General features: G+C 38.3%; 1 protein-coding gene across 8 annotated transcripts in view; it reads right to left on the bottom strand.

Annotated features, from left to right (window-relative positions):
- The window catches only part of LOC145984152 (uncharacterized), a 233,421-nt gene that overhangs the window by 154,540 nt on the left and 56,926 nt on the right, over positions 1-21,955 (bottom strand). For all 8 annotated transcript variants that reach the window (XM_083117627.1, XM_083117624.1, XM_083117621.1 and 5 more), the window contains exons 4-6: positions 9,894-10,028; positions 3,903-4,531; positions 2,678-2,775 (exon numbers count right to left, since the gene is read on the bottom strand). In XM_083117627.1, the coding sequence (XP_082973753.1) occupies positions 2,678-2,775; positions 3,903-4,531; positions 9,894-10,028 (862 nt within the window). The remainder of the gene's footprint in view (positions 1-2,677; positions 2,776-3,902; positions 4,532-9,893; positions 10,029-21,955) is intronic.

A 21,955-nucleotide genomic window follows, 5' to 3' on the forward strand; every position in this document is an offset into this window, starting at 1 on the left:
GGCTATTTTTGGTGACAATGCCATGTTCTAACTGCAACTTGCTTCTCTGTTCAATGCAAATGTTTGATCATGTGAAGAGTTTGACAAGGAAAATCCAGAAAATCAGTGTTATTGTGTTTTTTGAGTGTGTGTTGTGCGATTTTTTTTTATTATTGCTCGGTTTTAAGAACAAGTGGGAGAAATGAGGTGCATGCGTGTTTATTAATAGTTACAAATTTATCCATAGCAATGAGATTTGTACATGACAAATGTGATTAGCTACTGCATTAAATGTTTGACATATTTACTTGATCAACAATCTTTTGTTTTTATCAATGAATCCTGTGAAATTTCATGTAAGAACACCTTGATTACCATTTCCTCTCTCGATCTTACGATGTTCTTCCTCAAGCCCCTTGAGTACATCTTTTTAGCTTGGCTACTCTGTGCATTGCCTTGGAACAAAATCCTACTAATAAGTACACGAGTATCGTGCAAGTAGAAAACTAGTAGGTGACAAAGTATACCACACCACTAGTCCAAACCCAAGCAGCAATTCTAGCAGGATAATTAGCCTCTTGTGATTCACCCATTACATTGAAGTATAGGATATTTTCGTAAGACTGCAGGAGTTCATTCTAGTGGAATTTTAGCAGGTCTTGACACACACTATATACCCCTCCCCCTAGTTTCCTACCGACCAATACCAATACAATAAAACAGCGAGATGGAATGAGGTTTTCTTCCACTGAAACACTCATCACAGTTCCCCCCCCCTCCTCCTAATCAGAGGGTCCTGCACATGCCTATGGAGTGCAGACATGTGTAGTGTTGTTGGCAGATTATCGTGTGTGCAGAACGATGGATGAAATAATGGAACAGGGCATGTGCATCAAAAATTTTACTTTCAAATCGGAATATCAGCTTTGGAGATCTAAGAACTGTTGAAAATAGCTTTCAGGGATACATGTGTATGTAAGGCAAGTGTTTTAAACTGGTATAATTAATTTAAAGATGGCCAACAATCAGTCAAAGATGATTGGTTGCATGTGAAGGCAATGTTACTTGGTTCTTTCGATGGTACCGATATTGTACACCAGGAATATGACCATCAGGGGCAGACAGTTAACAAGGAATACTACAAAACTGTTCTTGAGTGATTTTGTGAAAAAGTGTGGAAGAAACGACCAGCACTCTGGCAAGACAAGAACTGGATCATTGCACCATGATAATGCACCCGTTCATCATGCAATCCAAATCACTGAATTTCAGGCCAAATTTCAAATCCCTGCACTTCCCCAACCCCCTATTTTGCAGATCTAGCCACAGCAGACTTCCAAAATAGAAACTGCCACTCAAAGGGAAGTGTTTTGGGTCAATCAAGGAGATCCAGGCAAATACAGTAATGTGTCTTAACACCCTCAGGAATCGATCGATTGATTGATTTGGTATTTTAAGTCCACTATATGCACAGTAAGGCTAATTGGGACTGGACCTACAGTTTATAGTGGGATCCGAACCACTATGTGCCTCCACCGGGTATCGAACCTGGGATCCCTTGATTACAAGGCAAGAATGCCAGCACTGTGACATCGGGGAGGCCCAACACCCTCAAGGAGGAGGACCCAGGAATGCTTCCAAAAGTAGAAACACAGTTGGAGTCAATGTGTTCAATAAGGAGAGGACTACTTTATCAACTTAGATGCATGGAGAACTTGCAATGAGAAATTGAATGCTACAAAGCTAGTTGCAACTCTTCAATGAGGAATGTGGAAATGTGAACCATGATCCAAGCAGACAACCATCTGCAACGCACATTGATTTGGTGTATGCAGTTGAAAGGAAATTAAAGAGAGCTGACAATTCACCAATATGTTACTTTCCCTGCATCAAATTCCATGGTTATTTCGTCACAAAATTGTGTTTAATAAAGTTCAGTTTTGGAAACTGCATGCATGCTGGGTGCTGAAGTTGCTCACAGAAAAACACATAAAAGTGAAATGATAGGCTAGTGTGCAAGGTGATAACTTCTTGTGGTGAAGACACACAATGCCATATGAACCCCTGATTTGAAGCAGCAGCCCATGAAGTGGAGGCACATTGAAAATAAAGATCACACCAACTCAGCCAAAGATCATGTGCACAGTGTCAGGAAAAGAACCACCTTTCAATAAATGCACTCTATACTAAAATTGTCAAGCAAATGAGAGTGCTGAAAGTGAGAAGAATGTTACAATATTTGCTTTGCGAGGGTATAAATACTCACGTATCTCATCTTAAAAAATAAGTCCAAGGCAATTCTTTTCATAACTAAGAACCAGCAGTATATTTTTTTGAAACAAATAAATAAATACTTTGGACAACAGAGATAAAACTGACATGACACCACCATCAATTTATATTTTAAAATACAAATGTGTAATAATTGCTTGAAACTATGCAGGGAATTAATTTTCAAAAAATGCAATTTGCACTTGATTCACTTTGAGTGATACACTCCCACAATCTCAAAAATATAATGAAATCTCAGGATGATATTTTTTATAGACAACATTATAAATGACATTTGAGTATTTCACAAATCCTCAAGCACTTCAAGGATATCAAATTTTTAAAAAGTGTCAAAATATATTAATTTGCACATATGCTTGATTAGACATGAAGTGTAATGAAATGTTAACAATAACATGAAAATTACCTGGAAGAGTAGTCGCTGATAAGGGGAACGGAGTTTCCTTACTTGCTTCTTTGGTAAAGTTTTTGAGATACCGTCTAGGAACAGCACAGAACAGCGCTCTACAAGAGAGAACCAACCAACATAAGAAAAAAAATCATAAAAGCCATATATGCTAGGAAGGAAATTTACAGATTGGTGTTAATACATAATACTTAAAATTCAAAATTTATATTGAGCAGAACATTTGTATTCTTTCATTGGTAAACTATTACACACACAGTTTACGCCACACAAAAAATTAGATAAATTAATAACTGGCAGAAGGCAGTGATAAAATTTTTCCAGAAATGCATTTTTGAGAGAAAAATATGTCAAATTATCGAACGGTCATAATTAGATGTCTGATGGCATGTCAATCTGTCATTTGCGATCAATATTGATCATGTGCAGCATTTGATGAATTTTTGACTGGCGATTTTATGGGTTGAGTGAAAAAGTACCATTTATGGGGCATATCCTCCGTAAATGGCAACACTAGCAGGTCGAAATTTTGTCAACAGACGCACACAACATGTGCTAAAATATTGGCCATAACAGACGGATGCAACATGTGCTTAAATATTGGCCATACTCCATGACACGGGTTAGGTGGCAGAACAGGCTCAGGCTGACCTCGCCCACGCAAATAAAGAATCTTCAAAATCTCGTACATATTACAGCAAAAAATCACAGTCGCCAGGCTGAAAATTTTAGTCACCATGGCGACTGGGATTTTTCGAGCCCTGCCAATGAGACTAGGCATCTAACATTGATCCCTACATTTTTATGAAAAAGATAATGTTGGATATGGGGCATTCCATGAGAAAGTGCCCCAGAACCTCAATTTTAAAATTAAATGCAATGCTGTAACTTTATCCTATCTTGTGAGTACACAATTTAGAATTGTCATTGACAAAACCATTGACGAGAACATGCTGAAACGTGCCTGGATGGAGTTAGATTACCGTATTGACATGTGCAGAGTAACGAAGGGTGCTCATATTGAGCATCTGTGAGTTACCTTTGTGATAACCATTGGCACTTAAACTTGGACAGTTACATTATATATGTGTGAAATTGTATATTATTTTGACACTTTATGAATAAATGTAACGAGTTGAAACATAATGTATATATGATCTACTTTGAAAATGTAGCCTGTTTTAACACTACTTCAACACCTCTTTAAAAAAAATTAATATCCTACCCCTTGGAAGCATTGCAGTCACATGAGCCGGGTACATTATGCCGTCATTCCACCGTGCCAGCACACTATCCCCAACAGCAAACTCCCTAGGCTCTAGAACATCATCTTCTTGCTGCGAACGATTACTGTGTGCTTCATCTTCCATATCTCCCAAGCTGTTGTTATTTGTGGTCGATACTTCTTGAGACCTACATTCATTTTTAGCATCCGATGCTTCTTGGGACCCAGGTGTATTTTCTGCATCATCATCAGCAGTAAGATCAACCACTTCCTCATTATTGACAGGCAATGTGTCTGGAGAGTGCGATGGTTCTGTGTAAGCTTTATTTGGTGACGCAGATGGTGATGCACTTCTATCATCACTATCACTAGCAATGTCAATAATTTCTGGACACACGGACACTGTAGAATTTTTGCTCTCGTCATTCTTGGTAGCTACAGAAGACACAGACTGTTCAATCTGCTGACTGTCAGTTATATTTCTCTGTGAACTTTCTTCGTCTGCTGTACAATTCAAATCAACACACTCTCCGCATTCATCAAATGCACGAATTTCATCATCATTGGTTTCTTTTGCCACAATGTTCTCATCAGCAGGAACATCATCAACAATATCACATGGTGGTGGGCTAGAAGAGAAAGAAAAAAGCCATTTCACACTCCACACAAAAGAGGACAAAGTACAAAATATGTATCTATATAAAACACATGTGCTGGGGTGATGCACCAGGTCACATCAGATCAGAGAATCTTCCATTCTATGAGGTTGGAGCTATGCCAGTTCTTGAAACATTGGACACAAACTCAGATCCAACCTGGCTAATTACCCAAGAACATCTATTTGATTCAAGTCACCACAAAAGCATTGATTCCGTGTATTAATAAGTACATCTGTGTGATATTACTATTTCTTGTTTAACGTTTTTCTTTATTCAAATGATACTCAGATAGGCTAATTGGGATTGGTCCTACAGTTTATTGTGCAACTTGAACCACTGTGCATCATGCTTTCAGGGATCTAACCTTGGATCCATTTATTACAAAACTATCTGGGAGGCATGCAAGTAATTGACAATATGTGATAATCAATAAGTCATCAAAATGATTGAACTGCATGACATGTGTTGTCATAATCATAAATAGTATTCCAGCTGGCTCCTATGGTGGAGTGGTTATCACACAGCAATCAAATAAAGGGTTTTCCAATAAGAATGATATGATTTAAAATGAACTGGCAACTATGCTTCAAATGTTATAACTGTCACTAGTTCACAAGCTTCAAGAACGTTTGGTTATTATTCAAAACTATTATGAAAATATGTGTTCTATAGTGAATACTAAACTTGCACTTCGCGAAAACTATGGTTCACATAATCACCCTTCTGTGCTTGCTATTCGTCGAATTGTTGAAAAATTTGAAAGGGATTTTACTCTTTATGATGCGAAAATACCAACAAGAGGTTGAAATGCAAGAAGTGTAGAGAACATTGTAGCTGTAAGAGGTAACATTGCAGAGGTTCCAATTTATCGATTCCTCGTTGTGCTCAAGAATTAGGGCTTAGAAGAATGACAACTTGTCGTATTTTGCAAAAAGACTTGCATTTACACCCCTATAAGATTGTGTTGACCCAAGACCTGAAGCCACTGGACCATCGTAAGCACCGTGACTTTGCTGCTTGGGCTTTAGAGCAACTTGAAACGGATCATAATTTTGGGCAAAAAATGATCTTCTCAGATGAAGCTCATTTCTGGTTAAGTGGATATGTTAACAAACAAAATTGTTATTTTTGGTGTGAAAACAATCCACAAGAGATTCACGAGAAGCCTTGAATCTGCAAAAGGTCACTGTATTGTGTGGTTTATGGCATGGTGGCACAGGGGCGTGCCGTGACCTTTCGTGATAGGCAAGCGATGGGTGATTTTTTCGTTTCGGTTAATTATAACAATTTCAAATATAATATAGGCCTAGACACATCCCCATTTACAATAATGTGCTTAATGGTGACGTATCGGGCTTGAGTGTGTGATGTGCATACATACCGTAAAATCAAATCTTCGCTGCACGGTTTTTAAAGAAGGAAAACAGCCTTTCGATATAACTTTTAAATTCCAACCATGAAGAAAATTATGATTTACCTGACATTAAAGGGCAACTATAAATTAAATTACGTTCTTCTTTTACCCTGAAAATAAGAAACATTCTATTAGCATAAAGTTTTGATATTAAATAAACGGACGGGTTTCGGTTTCTTACTTGGCTAGAATTATGAATCATGACTTGTCTTCAGTTACTGAATGCAAACGCAGATGTGATTCTGCGAACGTTCATGTCTTTGCACTGCATTATAAAAATTGCTCAAGTCACTCACCGTAGCCTGTACAGTTCCATCAGTGGCGGGCTCAGGATTTTCGAAAGGGAGGGGTTATGTATACTTTTTCTTGGTAGTCAGCCCTCATTTTGTCATATTTTCCTACTTTTGACGTTCTTTTTTAGGAATACTTGGCGAAAACCCACATCAACCCCCCCCCCCCCCTTTGGGCACGCCACTGAGTTCCATGGTCCTACATTTGTACTGAATAAAACGCATGGCGAACAAAATAATTTATTAAGATCATTGCTGCCACATAACCAGATAATATTGTTGTACTGAGATGTTTTAAACTGCCTAATGAAAACTTTCCCATCTTTCTTAGTTGGTTTGGTTATGAACAATTCAGGACACGGTCGCTCATGGTTCACAAGCTCCAACCTTTCACCTTATGTTCTCGAAGTGAATGGTTTTGAAAGAAGGCACCTAATACATACATCAGGTACAAAAACACTACACGAAGAACAGAAAAACACAGCACAATATCACAGTAAAAAACAACACGCATCCCAGCACCCACGCTTCTTCCGTTTCACCCTACCTGCAGTTGCAGTGTTACATACCCTCCATATTTCCGAGTAACTGACTACATGACGGATATGTTCAAGTACCGGCTGTGATTTTATTTTTTATAAATAGCACACGACTGGTGATCACTGGCTAGCTTCATAATGTAATTTGTTAATTACTATAGAGTTTCAAACATGAAAATCGTACCGCGTGAGGTGGTGCTACAGATGCGCAGAAAATTCTGGAAGTTAGCAACACTTGTGGCCTGTGTGGACGAATTCTTTCCAACACCCTTGCCAAAGACAGATGCGGTCTTGGTGTTGCTTGCCCTCGGCCGTTTTTCTTCGTGAACGGGAATGGACAGTGACCATGCAAGAACTGCATAAGTCACTCGAAAAGCGGGGAGAAAGGCGAGCAGTCCTCTTCCTCTAACGCGGTCAATCGTACCGCATCGCCCAGCGTCCTCAAGGGTGCAGCCGGTTTATGTTTCAAGTCAGTAGAACAGGAAATAGAGGAAATGAAAATTCTGTAATGTAAATATCTTATAGTAAATAAATTCCATTCTAAGGTATATAAAGGCATTGAAAAACACGGACTTAAGATATCAAAAGTGTTTTAAAAAACAACGCAAGCGGCGCTTGCCCCGCCTTTCCTTACCGCACGCTTCTGTGGTGGCATCATCCGACCAATTTACTTTCCAAAATGAGGTGGGAGATGCAGTTACAGTGACTGGTGTGAGCGGTACCGATTGATGTTAACAGATTTTTTGTGGCCAAATTTAGATGAAATTGATTTGGAAGACATGTGGTTCCAACAAGACTGTGCCACATGTCACACTGCTAATGCCACTATCAACGTATTGCAAGAAGAGTTTGGTGAAAGGATAATTTCAAGAAATGCAACTGTTAGTTGGCCTCTGGCCTCCAAGAAGTTGTGATTTAACTCCTTTAGATTGCTTCTTGTGGGGTTATTTGAAATCTATAGCCTATGCAAACAGACCACGAACCCTTGATGCATTAAGATTAAATATCGAATGCTATATTTGTGACATTAGGCCAGAGTTATTGCAAAAAGTCATCGAAAATTGGGTTCATCAAATTCACTCCTGTGCACGAAGTTGAGGTGGACTCTTAAAAGATGTGTTATTCAAAACATAGGACAAGTAAAAATAAAAAAAAAAAGTGCCCCCCCCCTTCCCAGCTCATTCTCCGCCACTGGTGTGCACAGCAATGTCAGAGGGGCAATGTGATAATTGCAGAATTCAGGTCGTATTTTTTCTTTTAATTATATTTACTGCATAGGAAATATTGCCCATATTATTGTCTGTTGCATAGTAAAACGTAAAGCAAAGGTAATTTCTTTCTTCTCCACACTGCTGATAAAAGTTCTGTCTTCGACAGTTGCGTTATCTTAAAATGCTGAGGATTTTCTCTCGACCACCTTGTTTTATTCTGCAGCTGGCGCCAGTGTTTTGTCTAGCATCTGCAAAGCTGTCCCTTGCTGATAACAACAATGACTCATCCAGCACAGCAAAAAGTCATTGTTTTGAATCTTGCAAAGCTGTTTTGATTTGAAGATAACAAAATTTGATCTCCAGAAAGAAAAACAAGGGTTAAAACAACTTCATGTTCTGTGCCTTCTGATAAGCAAAACTGTAAATTTTATTTTGCATCTAAGAAGAATAAACTTCCTCAACACTCGGAGCATGTTAAAAGGAAATGCACACAATATAATCACAGCTTTTTTCAGAACCATTCATGTGGGAGGAAAAAAAAAATGTTCAATGTAGGAATGGACGCTGAGACCCATTTAAAGAAACATTTTTCAAGGGGAAAAAGTTTGGAGTTTCGAGAAGTGGATATTTGACATCGAGAATACTCCTAAACCAACATTAAATCGTCGATTAAGGTAAGAGTAAATAACGATTTCCCATTTTGATATCTAAATATGAGCAGGTTTCATAAAGCTTGTTTTGAGTTAATTTTATGTTGATGGGCTAATCGGGACTAAATATACAGTTTAAAGTGAAATTTAATTCCAAACTCGAATGATTATTGACTGGGATGCTGTTTAATGACATGTCCTAGAATACGCATTGGGAGAAAACAGATCGCAAGTTGTGTGTTTCCTTTTTCACGCTGGATTACAATGCAAGTCGAGGAAGGAGTTTGGAGTGCTCCCTTGAATGGGGGAGGGGGTGACTATGAAGTTGGTTGAAGCAAAGAAAGTTTGACTTTTTTATGATGTATTTTACACAGCTGATGCAGAATGAAATTTACAGCCCCGCCTTTTTTTCCTCTGTGCCTAGAAAGGTTGTGTTATTTCTCCAGAGAGATCTTATCTTACCAGTTAATCTTGTAACAGACAATGCTCCAGTAGACTCGTATAAAGTCCAACATTCATTCTGCTCGATTATCTCCCAACTTTTGCTGGCGCCAGGGTGACTGGTGTCAAGATTCTTAAAGTTTTGCTTGCAATAAGCGAGAGATTGTTTCCCTTTCCATAGGTCTCAGTGCAAACAGGTTTCGCATGAACTAGAATTGTAAGAATTTCCTGGAAGAGCAACGACTGTGCACAATTGAAAGAAAGTAACATTTTAAATCCTTTTTTGTGAAAACGTTTTCATGTTTTATTTTCCTTCTCCACACACATCATGTGCATAACAGGTTGTATAACAACCAGAAAAAATGGTGTTACCATCTCCTAGGCATCTTTGTGTCCATTTGAGCTCAGTTTAAGCTGAAAATTGGTGCAAATTCCAATAACAACCCCTTCGAAATAACGACAGTTTTCCTGGGAACTGTGAAAGGTCATTGTATCGAGAGTTGACTGTATCTATAATTTATAATCCGATAGTAAGTATCAACATGATAGGTTCACATCTCAATCTTGAAGTAAACACACCCTCAAGTTGTTTCGGTGATCAAATAAGTCATCACCCTCTAAATATGGGTGAGAGACAATCATCATGGCATTTGACAACTGGTACAATCAATGATATGGTATTGCATAGTCATTAAACTGAATTGTGTGAAAGTACATACATCTTAACTGAACATTTCGATTTGTCAAAAGTAGTTGAAAACCAGTGAGGAAGCAGAAAGCTTTTTACCTGCTTGGTTGTTGATCCAATGGCCACAAGCGTGTGCTATCAACAGCAATCCACTCCTCGTGATATGGTTTGCTTGAACATTTCACCAGAAACTCACCATCGTTCTCATCATATTCCACGATACGGCCAACATCCCTAGTCAGATAGAAAGTAAATGTCATTAAAAAATGCAAGTAACCAGTATTGTGAACAGGAAAACATTTCCGCTAAGCCTAAATACATATGTCAAACTGCAGGGTGAGGTCAAAAGTCAGGTTACATAAGTGAATGGCCATAATGGTCACTAGATCTAACACCCATGGATTTTACTTGTGGAGACATGTAAAGGTCACCGTGTACGCTAAGAAAGTTAAGGGCCTGGGCAACATAATCGAAAGAATCACAGGCACCATCTCCCAAATCAGCCCCAACACAATAGTAGACATCTTATGCAATTGGGAGCATCAAATGGAAGCCTGGTGCGTTTATTGAACATGTGATGTAGCTGTAACCATTACATATTGATCATGTGAATGTTTGGATGCACATATTTGTTTTCCTATGTAACCTGACTTTTGACTCACCCTGTATATAATACAATGACTGGATGCAACAAATGAAAAAATAAAAATCAATTATTACTATTACTAGAAGTAGTAATCATGTTGTGCAGGGGAAGATGTTGCACCTTGTGCCATCTTTACAAATATGAATAGAACTTAAAGTCCTCATGGCATGTTGGTGGTTGTTTGCATTAATGATACTTCAGTACCTTCTGGACATATGTGCAGTGGGACCCATGAGTATTATGGTGCAAATTGTCCATGACTATTTTCATTAATTTTTGTTTTACATCCTATGTGTTTTTAAGCAATGGATTTTAAGGTATGCTGGTGCAGAAGTTGTCAACAGCTTGTTTTGAGTTTTCTTTTGATTCTTGAAGCTCTCATTGGGTCAAATAATGCACGAACATGGTGATGGACAATCTGCATGGTAATATTCATGGATCCCACTGTACTAGCATGTTAACCTATTGACTCATCCCAATAATGCTACACAGAAAAGAAATTACTATGTTACACAGTGGCACATGGTACAATATGCTGATGTACTTAGTAAGAAGCATCATGAACCTTGTACCACATTTGATGTCACATTCGTCTGAAGAAAACAATGTACAGTATTTATGCATGTATAATGCACACTCTGGTTTTTGATACAAACAAATATATCTTGTATGTAATACACAGTAGAGTTCAGGTTCAAGAAATGGGCTTTCTTAGTTCTAGGTCGTAAAGCTGTTGCAATGCCCCTCAAGAGTGAATGGCATCATACCTGTTGCTATGTGAATTAGGAGAAGGATATCCTCTGTTTATACAATGAGTCACCAACCCATGCCAGCTCCCCCCCCCCCCTCCACTGTATTTAGCATCTCGAAGCTTTCACTTCTGCAACCAGCTTGTATATTCTGTAGTAGAAGATAGCAAGATCATAATTATGTTACAGAGTTGCAGTACTCAAGAAGTTACTTTCTACTATTTCTCGATTGAGAAATACTGCTGATACACATCCCGAATGACGGGAAGTTCATGCTCGAATTCTACCTGAATGATGTGGTGCTGCTTTTCTTGGTGTCGTAAAATGTTCCGTTACAAAGTGAAAAATCATGGAAAATGGCCACTTCACTTTTATAGTATTTTTTTTTTAAAAATATTATTACTAAAGAAATCCAACCTAGTAATTTGTATTTGCACCTGTTGATATGTACGTGTTATATGCAGTGACATAGAGAAAACATGTGTAATTTTAATGTAGGCTGTCCAAATTATTCCATGGATAATATGCACCACAGTTTTGGGGGGCAAAATATATTTGGGAAATATGGTATTTCTTTCCCTCTAGCCTCCAATACACCCTGCAGCACCAAATGGCATCCTGTTTTTGAAGCAAACATTGGGTGAATCGACATCGGTGGTAATGAATTTCCGACAGCATTCACAGCTGCAACCATTGTGAGATAGTACTGATGCACTGTTGATATGTTTCCCAATAATTTTTGATCCCTGCACTGTCCTAAGCCCAGTTTGGCTCAAGTTCCAATTTTTTCTGGGAGAAAAAATGTGCTGTGCATATCTTTGATATTGTTGCTCAAGTGGCACAGAATATACAATGCTTTGAGGCATAAGGTGCATGGCTTTCTACTTATTGGTTAAGATGGTGAACTACATGTTATGATACATATTGTTTTTCCTTGCTTCACTTGGTAAAGAGTGCCAAGCATATGGCTGCAATGTAATCTATGAAGTCTTATTTCACATAAAAATCATATGCACTTTAACTAAAATGTCAATTGATATCACTTGGGTATTTCGAATTTGTAATAAACCTTATTTTTATATATTTTCATGAAGTATAACTCTGCTATTGTCTCATTATCAGTGAAAGGTGTGTCATAACTTGGATTGCCAATACAATTAGCAGAAATGGGTGGGGTGACAAACACTTCTTCTGGATGAGAGTCTGAGGTGCCCACCCGTAGACGCAGACCACCAGCTGGTGCTGATGTGTCATCCTATGAAAAACCACTTGTAAGACCTTATGCCCTAAGAAATGTTTCAACAGGGAGATTAATCTATCTTCCCAAATAAATGATTTCCTATTAATTGCAGAGTGCCTGTGTAGTTTTATGATGAACTAGAAGCTCTAGTTGTCTTGGTGAAGGGAATTTCTGTTACTTGTTTTGAGAAAAAACATGGTGGTCTAAATGGTATTGCATGTGACTGCCATGTAGGAGTATGACACCTGGGGTCCACTTACAGAATCTGTCATCTCGGGTGCGAATTTTCCAACAACATCTATGCTAAGCAGTTATGGGGCTGACCCAGCCTCATATGGGGGCCCGAGCATGGTGCTGATAACCCCAAACCATGGTGGAGATTGAGAATGTGTGGAGTTGTACTTTCACAAGCTTCATGTGACTTCATGACAAAGTAAAATATGAATCTCTATATTTTACCAGTTTTGAGAAGAATTTGATTGATGTTAATTACTTTGAATGTATCAGCATTTACAGCCATCTTGACCACTTAATGATGGCTGTCATCTTGTAATCCGTGTCCTGGGTCAGATTCCTTGGGGAGACAAATTGCACAATTAACTTGGATCTCACTTTAAACTGTGTCCAGTCCCAATTATAATGTCTGAGGATAATGTGGACTTAAAGGTTGACAAATGATTGATTGATTGATTTAGTTTATTTTACTTCACGTTTTGTGCCTCTTGGCTAATTTGCAAAGATGGGGATGAGTGATGAAACTGATGAATGGACATTCACAAACAACCAAGCCCGACCAGGATTCGAACCCGGGAGCCTTGGCATCGCAGCACGATGTGCTAACCACTCGGCCACAGGGTCGGGCTTAAAGGTTGACAAACTTTGGCATCCAGGAGTAAGGCTTCTTGCACAGTCATTTTATAAAACAATAAACTCATTTCAAAAGCAAAAAAACACTAGATTCATTGAGTTATTAACATTGAAAGAAAAAATGGTTAATTCTCCATGTTACAAACACAGCCCGTGATTATTCTGACCATGATTTAACATATGTAGTGCTGCAAGAAAAGGAGTTGAGAGAGAACACCCCTGCCATTGAACCAATCCCAAAATTCATGATTACATGGTTTTAACCCTAGATATTACAGTGTAACTAATGCTACGTAAATTTTACATACATCAATGAATCAATTTTTAAAACAACCTCTACATCATGAAAACAAAATGACGATTCTTTGTGAACAATATTTTGTTTATTTTCCTTATATTGGAGTTTTATTCTTCATTTTAAAATGTATAAACATGGTTTTATTAATCATAGAATATTTTAAGAGAAGGTCTTGATTGACAAGCCCGTTCGCACATTAAGAATGAAAGTGAAAAGTTCAAACAATGAAAAGCAAACAATAATGATATTCATAACGCTGTAAATAAGGAACGAATGTAATTTTAAAAACTAAAGAAAATAGTGCATGGTTCTAAACTTTGTTTTCAAAATCTAACTATCCAAATCGAATTTACAAATGCCAAAATTATGTGAAAGATTTTTCTCGTTTTACTACCGCTACGTAAAATTGATGTACAGTGAACAACATAACAAACCAAATCAAATCAAGACGATTAGCGCTTGCACCCTCCTTACCACAGTGCTACCTTATGTCCGACAGACAACTTGAGGCACTGCTAGGTGGAGAGGTGAGTGGGTGGGAGGTAGGGGAGAGATTTGAGCGCAAATCATACGTAAATTTTACGTACGGTAGTGTTCTAGGGTTAACTAGGTACAAACGATATATCATCACAGACAATACAATATATTTCTTCCGTATCATGATGTTTGCAATGTATCGGTTTCCATGATATAATCACCAAATATCTTGACGATATATCGCTGACACAATATATACCGCTAAAATACCATGATGATATGTTGCCAACAAAATATATATTGCCAAAATATCATGACAATATATCACTGACAAAATATACAGCGTGTCAGAGACGAAACACTCTAATTTGAAACACTTATACTGAACATAATAAACAACCAAGACAATTTTGTTAGGTGGTATTTTTAATTATTTTAATTATGTAATGTACTAGCAAGATCATTTGCATTGCAGGTGCTGAAAACCGAAAGAAAGGAAAATAACAACGAATGCTGAAAAAGCACAAACCGTGTGGTGGTATGCAGATTTAGTGTCCATTATCGCAGTTCAACGAATTTTCCGTGCAGAGTATCACAGAGATCCTCCAGATGCCAATCAAGGCGTGGAAAGCAGCATTTCTAGAGACAGGATCTGTTGCTAAGAGGCATGGAGGACATCCAAGAACATCAGAGGAGAATGTTTGGTGCATTTCAGATATATTTGCAAGAAGTCCCACAAAATCTGTTCGTCTGGCGTCATGTGAGCTTGATATCCCGAAATCAACTGTCCATGATGTGCTACGCAAGTGCCTAAAGCTTTATGCATATAAATTCCAATTGTTACGTGAGATGAAACCCGACGATAAAACCAAACGAGCAACGTTTGCCGAAGACATTCTTCAGCGCATCTAAGAAGACAACATCCCGATGGCGCAGTGGTAGCGTCGGCGCCTTGTAATCAAGGGGTCCCGGGTTCGATACCCGGTGGAGGCACAAGTGGTTCGGATCCCACTTTAAACTGTAGGTCCAGTCCCGATTAGCCTTACTGTGCATAAAGTGGACTTAAAACACCAACTCAACTCAACGAAGACAACAAGTTTTTGGCCAAGGTTATGTTTTCTGATGAGTCAAAATTTCACCTCAGTGGTAACGTCAACAGACACAATGTGCAAATTTGGGGTAGTGAACATCCTCGAGAGGCCATAGAGTATCAATGAGACAGCCCGAAGGTCAACGTTTGGTGTGGCTTACTCAAGGATGAAGTTATTGGACCTTTTTTCTTTGCAAAGGCAACTATCACTGGTCACACATATCTTGATATGTTAGTTAATTTTGTGTTCCCTCAGATAAGACATTGACACCCACACCTGCTCTTCCAGCAGGATGGAGCACCTCCACACTGGCATTTGGAAGTTCGGAACACTTTGACTGAAGAATTCCCACAAAGATAGATTGAGAGAGGTGGTCCAATTACCTGGCCACCCCAGTCGCCTGACATTACTCCCCTGGATTTCTTCCTTTGGGGGTATGTTAAGGACAAGGTGTTCTATCAAAGTGACAACTGTGGAACAGCTTCGCGAGAGGATTAGAACTGCTATTGAGACAGTTACACCACAGATACTACAGGCTACCTGGTGTGAAATCGAGTATCAATTAGACATCGTCTGTGCCACTCGTGGGGCACATGTAGAAATAGTGTGATTGCACAAACAAAACTTCATAACTATGTGTAGCCAATGTTGTATCAATCTTCTTTATGCATCAAATACATGTCATATTACAGACAGGTCAAATTAGGGTGTATCGTCTCGGACACCTGTATGTTGCCAAAATATTGTGACAATATATTGCTCACAAGAAAAATATTGACAAAATATTGTGATGATATATCGTCTAGTTGATATTGCCAGGATAATATTTCTTCAATATCACGATATATCATCTGGATGATATATCGGCCAACACTAGTTTTTACCATCACTTTATAAAATAGGTTGTATTCCAGAAAAGTTTCTTTTAAATCTATTCTCTAATCACTGATCCTCCATGATAATATTCTTACAAAATAGAAAAACACACTAATTTATTAACTATGCTTATGCAGTCAATTTATTATTTACATTTATTCAAACTATTCGTACATATAGTCCCTTGGTAGTCAGCAGTCGATGTCAGTATGTCAGTAACACTCGGCACATCTTGAGAAGAGGCACTCGGCATGCTTTGTCGATTTTCAGCCAAAGGAACACATCTGCTCTACTCATTCTGCCACCTCATTGTATCTAGAGCCAAATCTGCCTAAAGTATTTTTAAATGTAATTTTTTTTTCCCAATTTGGAACTAGTGTTTTACTGAGAGTTATTCCAGTGAATTTCATTTGTGTTCTGTGAAATTTGTATCAAATCAAGTAGAAATGTTTAAAAAAATCATACTTAACAGCTGACTGCTATGGTTCAAATGATTTGAAGGGAATGAATCCACAGAACTCATTCAGGGGGAAACTCGTTTGGAACAAGGCCTGAGCTAGAGACGTTTTTGAAGAGAAGAGGGAGATTATTTTGGTGGTAGACTATGACAATATCTGTCATGACTGTGACATTTGTAATGTAAATTAAGGCCGATTGTGCCGAAACTGCCCATAGATGGCATTTGAGTGCTAAATTTATATTGAACCGAACATTAATACAAAGATTTGATAATAGCTGGCCTCAAGGTACTCTATGTGAAAATTAGCACGAATGATTATATAAGCGATAAAAATATAAGATTGGATTGTGTATACAACAAAAAATAATATTTTCCAAAATAGATTATGAACATTTAAAATGTATCGCAATAGTAACGTACGTTGCGAAATTGCAACAAAAGAGAAACTTTCGTCAACACCGGAAGAATGCGCAATAAAAGTGAACTGGTTCGAAGAACGGGTCATCGAACCCGTTGCCTGTGCATAAGCGGTGGAATGGACATAGTGGGAATCGGATCGGCGGAACTGTTCGGGGACTCGGTCCGGGAGAAGGAAGAAGCTTTGGCAGATGTGAAAGAATTTGTAATAAGTATAAATGGAAATCGAACATAATTGGAAGTGATAAGTGAATCCAGTTGCCTTAAATTGTTAATGAAGGACTGTTCTTCAAAATTTTCGATGAGTATTTACCCTCCATGGTGTCTAAAGATGGATATTTTAAACTAAACATAACGGAATTTTCCCCGATGGCATCTGACCCGTAAGTACTGTTTTGATGTCATTCCTTACATCACAGTTACAAGAATGGGAAGAATTGTGATCTACACCCAAATTCTTTCTCAAATATAATAATGCTAGCATCCGTGTGTCACAAATGGCCATAATTCGTGTGCTTTCTTTGTTTTAAGATTTGGCGGAAAACTTGGCGTCTGTGGCAGCCATATTGGATAAAAGTAAATAAGAACATTGAGGAATTTTACTTTCAGTCATTAAAGAATGTTAAAGGTCTCAGACGTATGTCTTTACAACAAACTTTGATGAATGATTCAGTTTTGTTTGTTTGGATAATACAATGCCGGTATTTGAAACCGTTAAAATATTTCGGTAGGAAAAATAATAATTTGTACTTGGCACCTGACCTGTAAGAAAATACTTATTGTCTAATACAAGTTTGTTTACGTGCTATTGTGAATAAATAGTTGTAGTCAAAGCAGTATTTCTGACTCCAAATCAACATTTTGTATCCAGGCATGTTTGATGTAATTTAAATGGTATCGTGTTAATAATAATGTTTCATTCAGGATGGAAAGGTTCATCTCGCTCTGGTCTCATAAGTCGATAAACTGAACTTCCATTTCAGCAAGGGTTTTATGTTAAATTCTACTGTTCTGGGTTGGGTGTTCGAAAAGCTAGCATATTCCCCCCCCCTTTTTTTTCTTTTTGTGGTTAAGCGGATCTGCTGAATTTTTTTTTAGTTTACAAATTTCATACATCAGTGTAGATTAATTGTCTTATTTTTCTTTCTAAAGGCCTGTGGGAATGTAAGTTAAAGGTAACAGGCTAGGGTGAGATAATTTTATTCGCAGAATTGTTCATTCCAACCGGTTGATTCACATATGTGGTATTTTGGACGTTGATTTTTTTTTTATCTGGGAACTTAAAGGGGTTTAATCTCACAAGAGCAATTACGATGCTGCGTATCCGTGCGTTGCTGGACAGGTGAGTCCAAAATGCGGTGGTTCTATGATTTTCTTTTAAGGAGAATATAGGTTTGGGAAACTTTGTAGTGCACTGCATGAGGACAAATAGGAACGGGAAAGTCTCGTCTACCTAGTCTCGTCATAAGACCACTGTCCGATTTACCAGGTGTAAAAACTAAAGAAAAATTATGTGTCCTACACATTTTAATGCAGACCAATACACACTTATCCAGAATGCTAAAAAAACCAACAAAAATCTGGAGCTTCTTATTTGACCCCTAAATCCATAGAAATGTGTAAGATTACAAATTTTAAGGAAAAAATGGACACTTAGGCCTGCAGAATTGACAGAAGGTGGATTTAGATTTTAGTTTATGATCTATTTCAATAAACACTTGGGAGCACAGTAATACTAAGCAAGACATTTGAAGACAAATACATTCATGGAAATAAATTAAATTAAATAATGATGATAATAACAATGATAATAATGCTGTTGATAATACCGTAATAGTGAAAAAGTGTCATTAAACTTGCCACAGGCCTCTGTGGCAGCCAGTGGTTAGCACACAAGAGCTACCACGACAGGAATCCTGGGTTTGAATCCTGACCTGGGCATGGATTTTCTTTGTGTGTACCTTCATCAATTTCATCATGTCATCACTCATCCCCATCTTCACCAAAAGTGGTGGAAGTTGACCAAATCAAAGTATCGTTAAAATGCATTTGTGCACAATATATGTTGAAGATTGGCTGTTATGGCATCTGCTTTTTCTGAATTGTTCAAGGCACGTGCATGGGTTTCAATGATTCCAGTGCCTAGTACTAGTGCTGAAAGTTCTTTTTCAGCATTTTGCTGAATTCACAGTTAGTGCAGAAAAACCCAGGGACAGAAAAGACTCTCGAACTTGAGAAGCTGCTGAAACTGAAACAGATAGAAAATGTAGAGGAATTCATAAAGGAGAGGCAGAAGGAATTAACTTTCAAATAAAACTGGATTAGTTATTATTATTATTATTATTATGTGTTTTCACTTCTTATGTCAGGTGCTTCCCTTGCTGTAGAGAGCATGGACCGGCCCTGTCTACAGGGCATCCAAAAAGTCATGCAACCGAGATTTTGAATGTATATAACTTTTGTACAAAAAGTGATATAGAGGCATGAAACAAATCCTGCTCTACATGAACGTTCAGCATGCAGAAAAATTTACTAAGGTGCAAAAAAGTTTTTGTACAAAGTAAAAACGAACATGAATAAGGACAGATTTCAAGTCACTTGAAATACTTTTCAATGTGTATTGATGGTCTTTGTGGGTATTTATCAAATTGAAAATATAATGATAAATTTTTATGGATTGTGTGTATTACAGATGATTTATGGGGTTAAATTCATAAAAAAGTATGTTTTTCTTTTAAATTACAACATTGGATGTATCAGAGGGAAGTAGCAGGTGTGCCCAGCATCTGGCTGTGTTATTCAATCAATTCCCAGATGAAATAACAGAGATGAAATTTATTGTACCAAACTAACCATACCCATCTTTCTGTACGATAAATAGCTACTCTCTTGTTTCATCTGGGAATTGATAAAATAACAAAGCCACATGCCAGGCACACCTGGTTCTGCCCTCTGACATGACCAATGTTGCCAGTACAGTCCATCTGTTTTGCAGTTTGGTTAGGGTTACCAGATCACTTTGAGGGAAAAGTATGTCATAATGTACCAAAATGTAGGACTTCAAGTCAAAATGTAGGATGCAGTAAATAATACACATTTCTAGACAGGGACGTCCTTAGGGAGGGGCACAGGAGGCACTGCCCCCCCCCCCCAAATGGCCCTGGCAAACTGTTCTAAATTTGCTGAAAATTTTACATTCATGACAAATATTGCGACTTTTTGTGATTTTTCTTCATTTAGCCTCTACCAAGGTTGTCAAAGGTTCAGGACCCATAAATTCTAATGGGTTCTATTGGGTTTCATTGCAGGACCGGAACCATTTTTCTCACACAATTTAAATTCGGTACAAGTAGTGAATTGTTCCATTAAAAAAGGTTCCTGGACCATATTAAAATTCAACCGGGAAAAGGGTTCCTGCACCATATTTAAATTCAGCCGCAAACAATCTTCCTGCACAGTATTTAAAATCAACTGGAAAAAGAAAACCTACACAGGATTTACTCGTAAATTCATACGGAAAAAAAGTTCCTGGACCGAATTGAGGCGTAGAACCCATTTACACAAGTTGATTTTCTCTCTCGGATGGGAAATGAATTTATTTACAATTCCTGGTCCATTAACAACCCTGGGATTGTTAAAGATCAAGGAACGCATACATTCTAATTTATTCTACAGGTTTGGTTGCTTGATTTGGGGTTTTAAGTCCACTTTATGCACAGTAAGGCTACTTGGGACAGTACCTACAATTTAAAGTGGGATCCGAATCACTATTTGCCTCCACCGGGTATTAAACCCGACCCCTTGATTACAAGGCAACGATGCTACCACTGTGCCATCAGGGAGGCCCTGTTCTATAGGGTTCCGTAAGAGGACCGGAATCTTTTTTCTCGGACAATTTATATTCGTACCAAGTTGCGAATTGTTTCATTTCAATACGGAACTTCGACCCTATTTAAACTGATCCGGAAAAAAATGTTCGTTGACCATATTTAAATTCATCAGGAAGTAAGGGTCCTGGACCGAATTTAAATTGATCTGGAAAAAATATTCCTGAACCGAATTGAAATACTTCACAGATAAAAAGGTTCTTTACGATCCAGAACCCATTTACGCTTGCTGATTTTCTCTCATGGACCGGAATTGAATTTATTTAAAATTCCTGGACCTTTAACAACCCTAGCCTCCACCAACAAAACCAGAAGCTGTGGCTGCTGCTTAGGCGGGAAAGTTGACTACACATACAAATAGAATTAATCCGAAGTTACAAGGGTCATTCAAGGTTGACCAAGACTTTTATTTCTAGACAGGAAATATACATACAAATGCATAGAAGCACCAAACTATGTCAGTTTTTCAAAGTATTTCCCCTGAACATCCAGACACCGTTGCCATTGTTGTGGAAGTTCCTTGTTGCCTTTGGCATAGAAAGAAGTAGGTTGGTGTCGTAACCACTGCAGGACAGCGTTCTTGAGTTTCTCATCTGTCTGGAAGCGTGCCCCGCCCAAATCCTCTTTAAGAGCCCCAAACAAGTGGAAATCACTGGAGGCTACATCTGGGCTGTAAGGACTGTGGGGTAAAACCTCCCAGTGCAACTTGGCCAGTGTTGTTTGAGTCAAATGGGCCGTGTGTGCCCTGGCATTGTTATGGAGAAGAATGACATGTTTCGACAACATTCCAGATCTTTTCTTCTGAACGGCCCCATGAACAGCACCGTGAAGCAGTGTAACACCGATATTCACCGGAGTGACTGCAGTTGGGCGAACGTGTCCGTGCGGTTCATTTGCTACCAACTCCCGCCCTGAACTGAACTGTTGACACCATTCGTACACTCTTGCCCGTGACAGTGTTTGTTCACCATACTGTGCTTGCAGTCTATACCAAATTTCAGCAGGTTTCACCTTCTACTTCATGAGAAATTTCATTATACACCGCCGTTCCACAGCAACAGATACACTACATGCTGCCATCTTTGTTTACACTACTGCGCATGCGCCAAATGCGTCCCGAGCGATAATAGTTATTCATAAGGAATCATGGTCT

Source organism: Lepisma saccharinum, chromosome 2, assembly GCF_977018435.1.
Source record: "Lepisma saccharinum chromosome 2, izLepSacc3.1, whole genome shotgun sequence".
NCBI classification, from domain to species: domain Eukaryota; kingdom Metazoa; phylum Arthropoda; class Insecta; order Zygentoma; family Lepismatidae; genus Lepisma; species Lepisma saccharinum.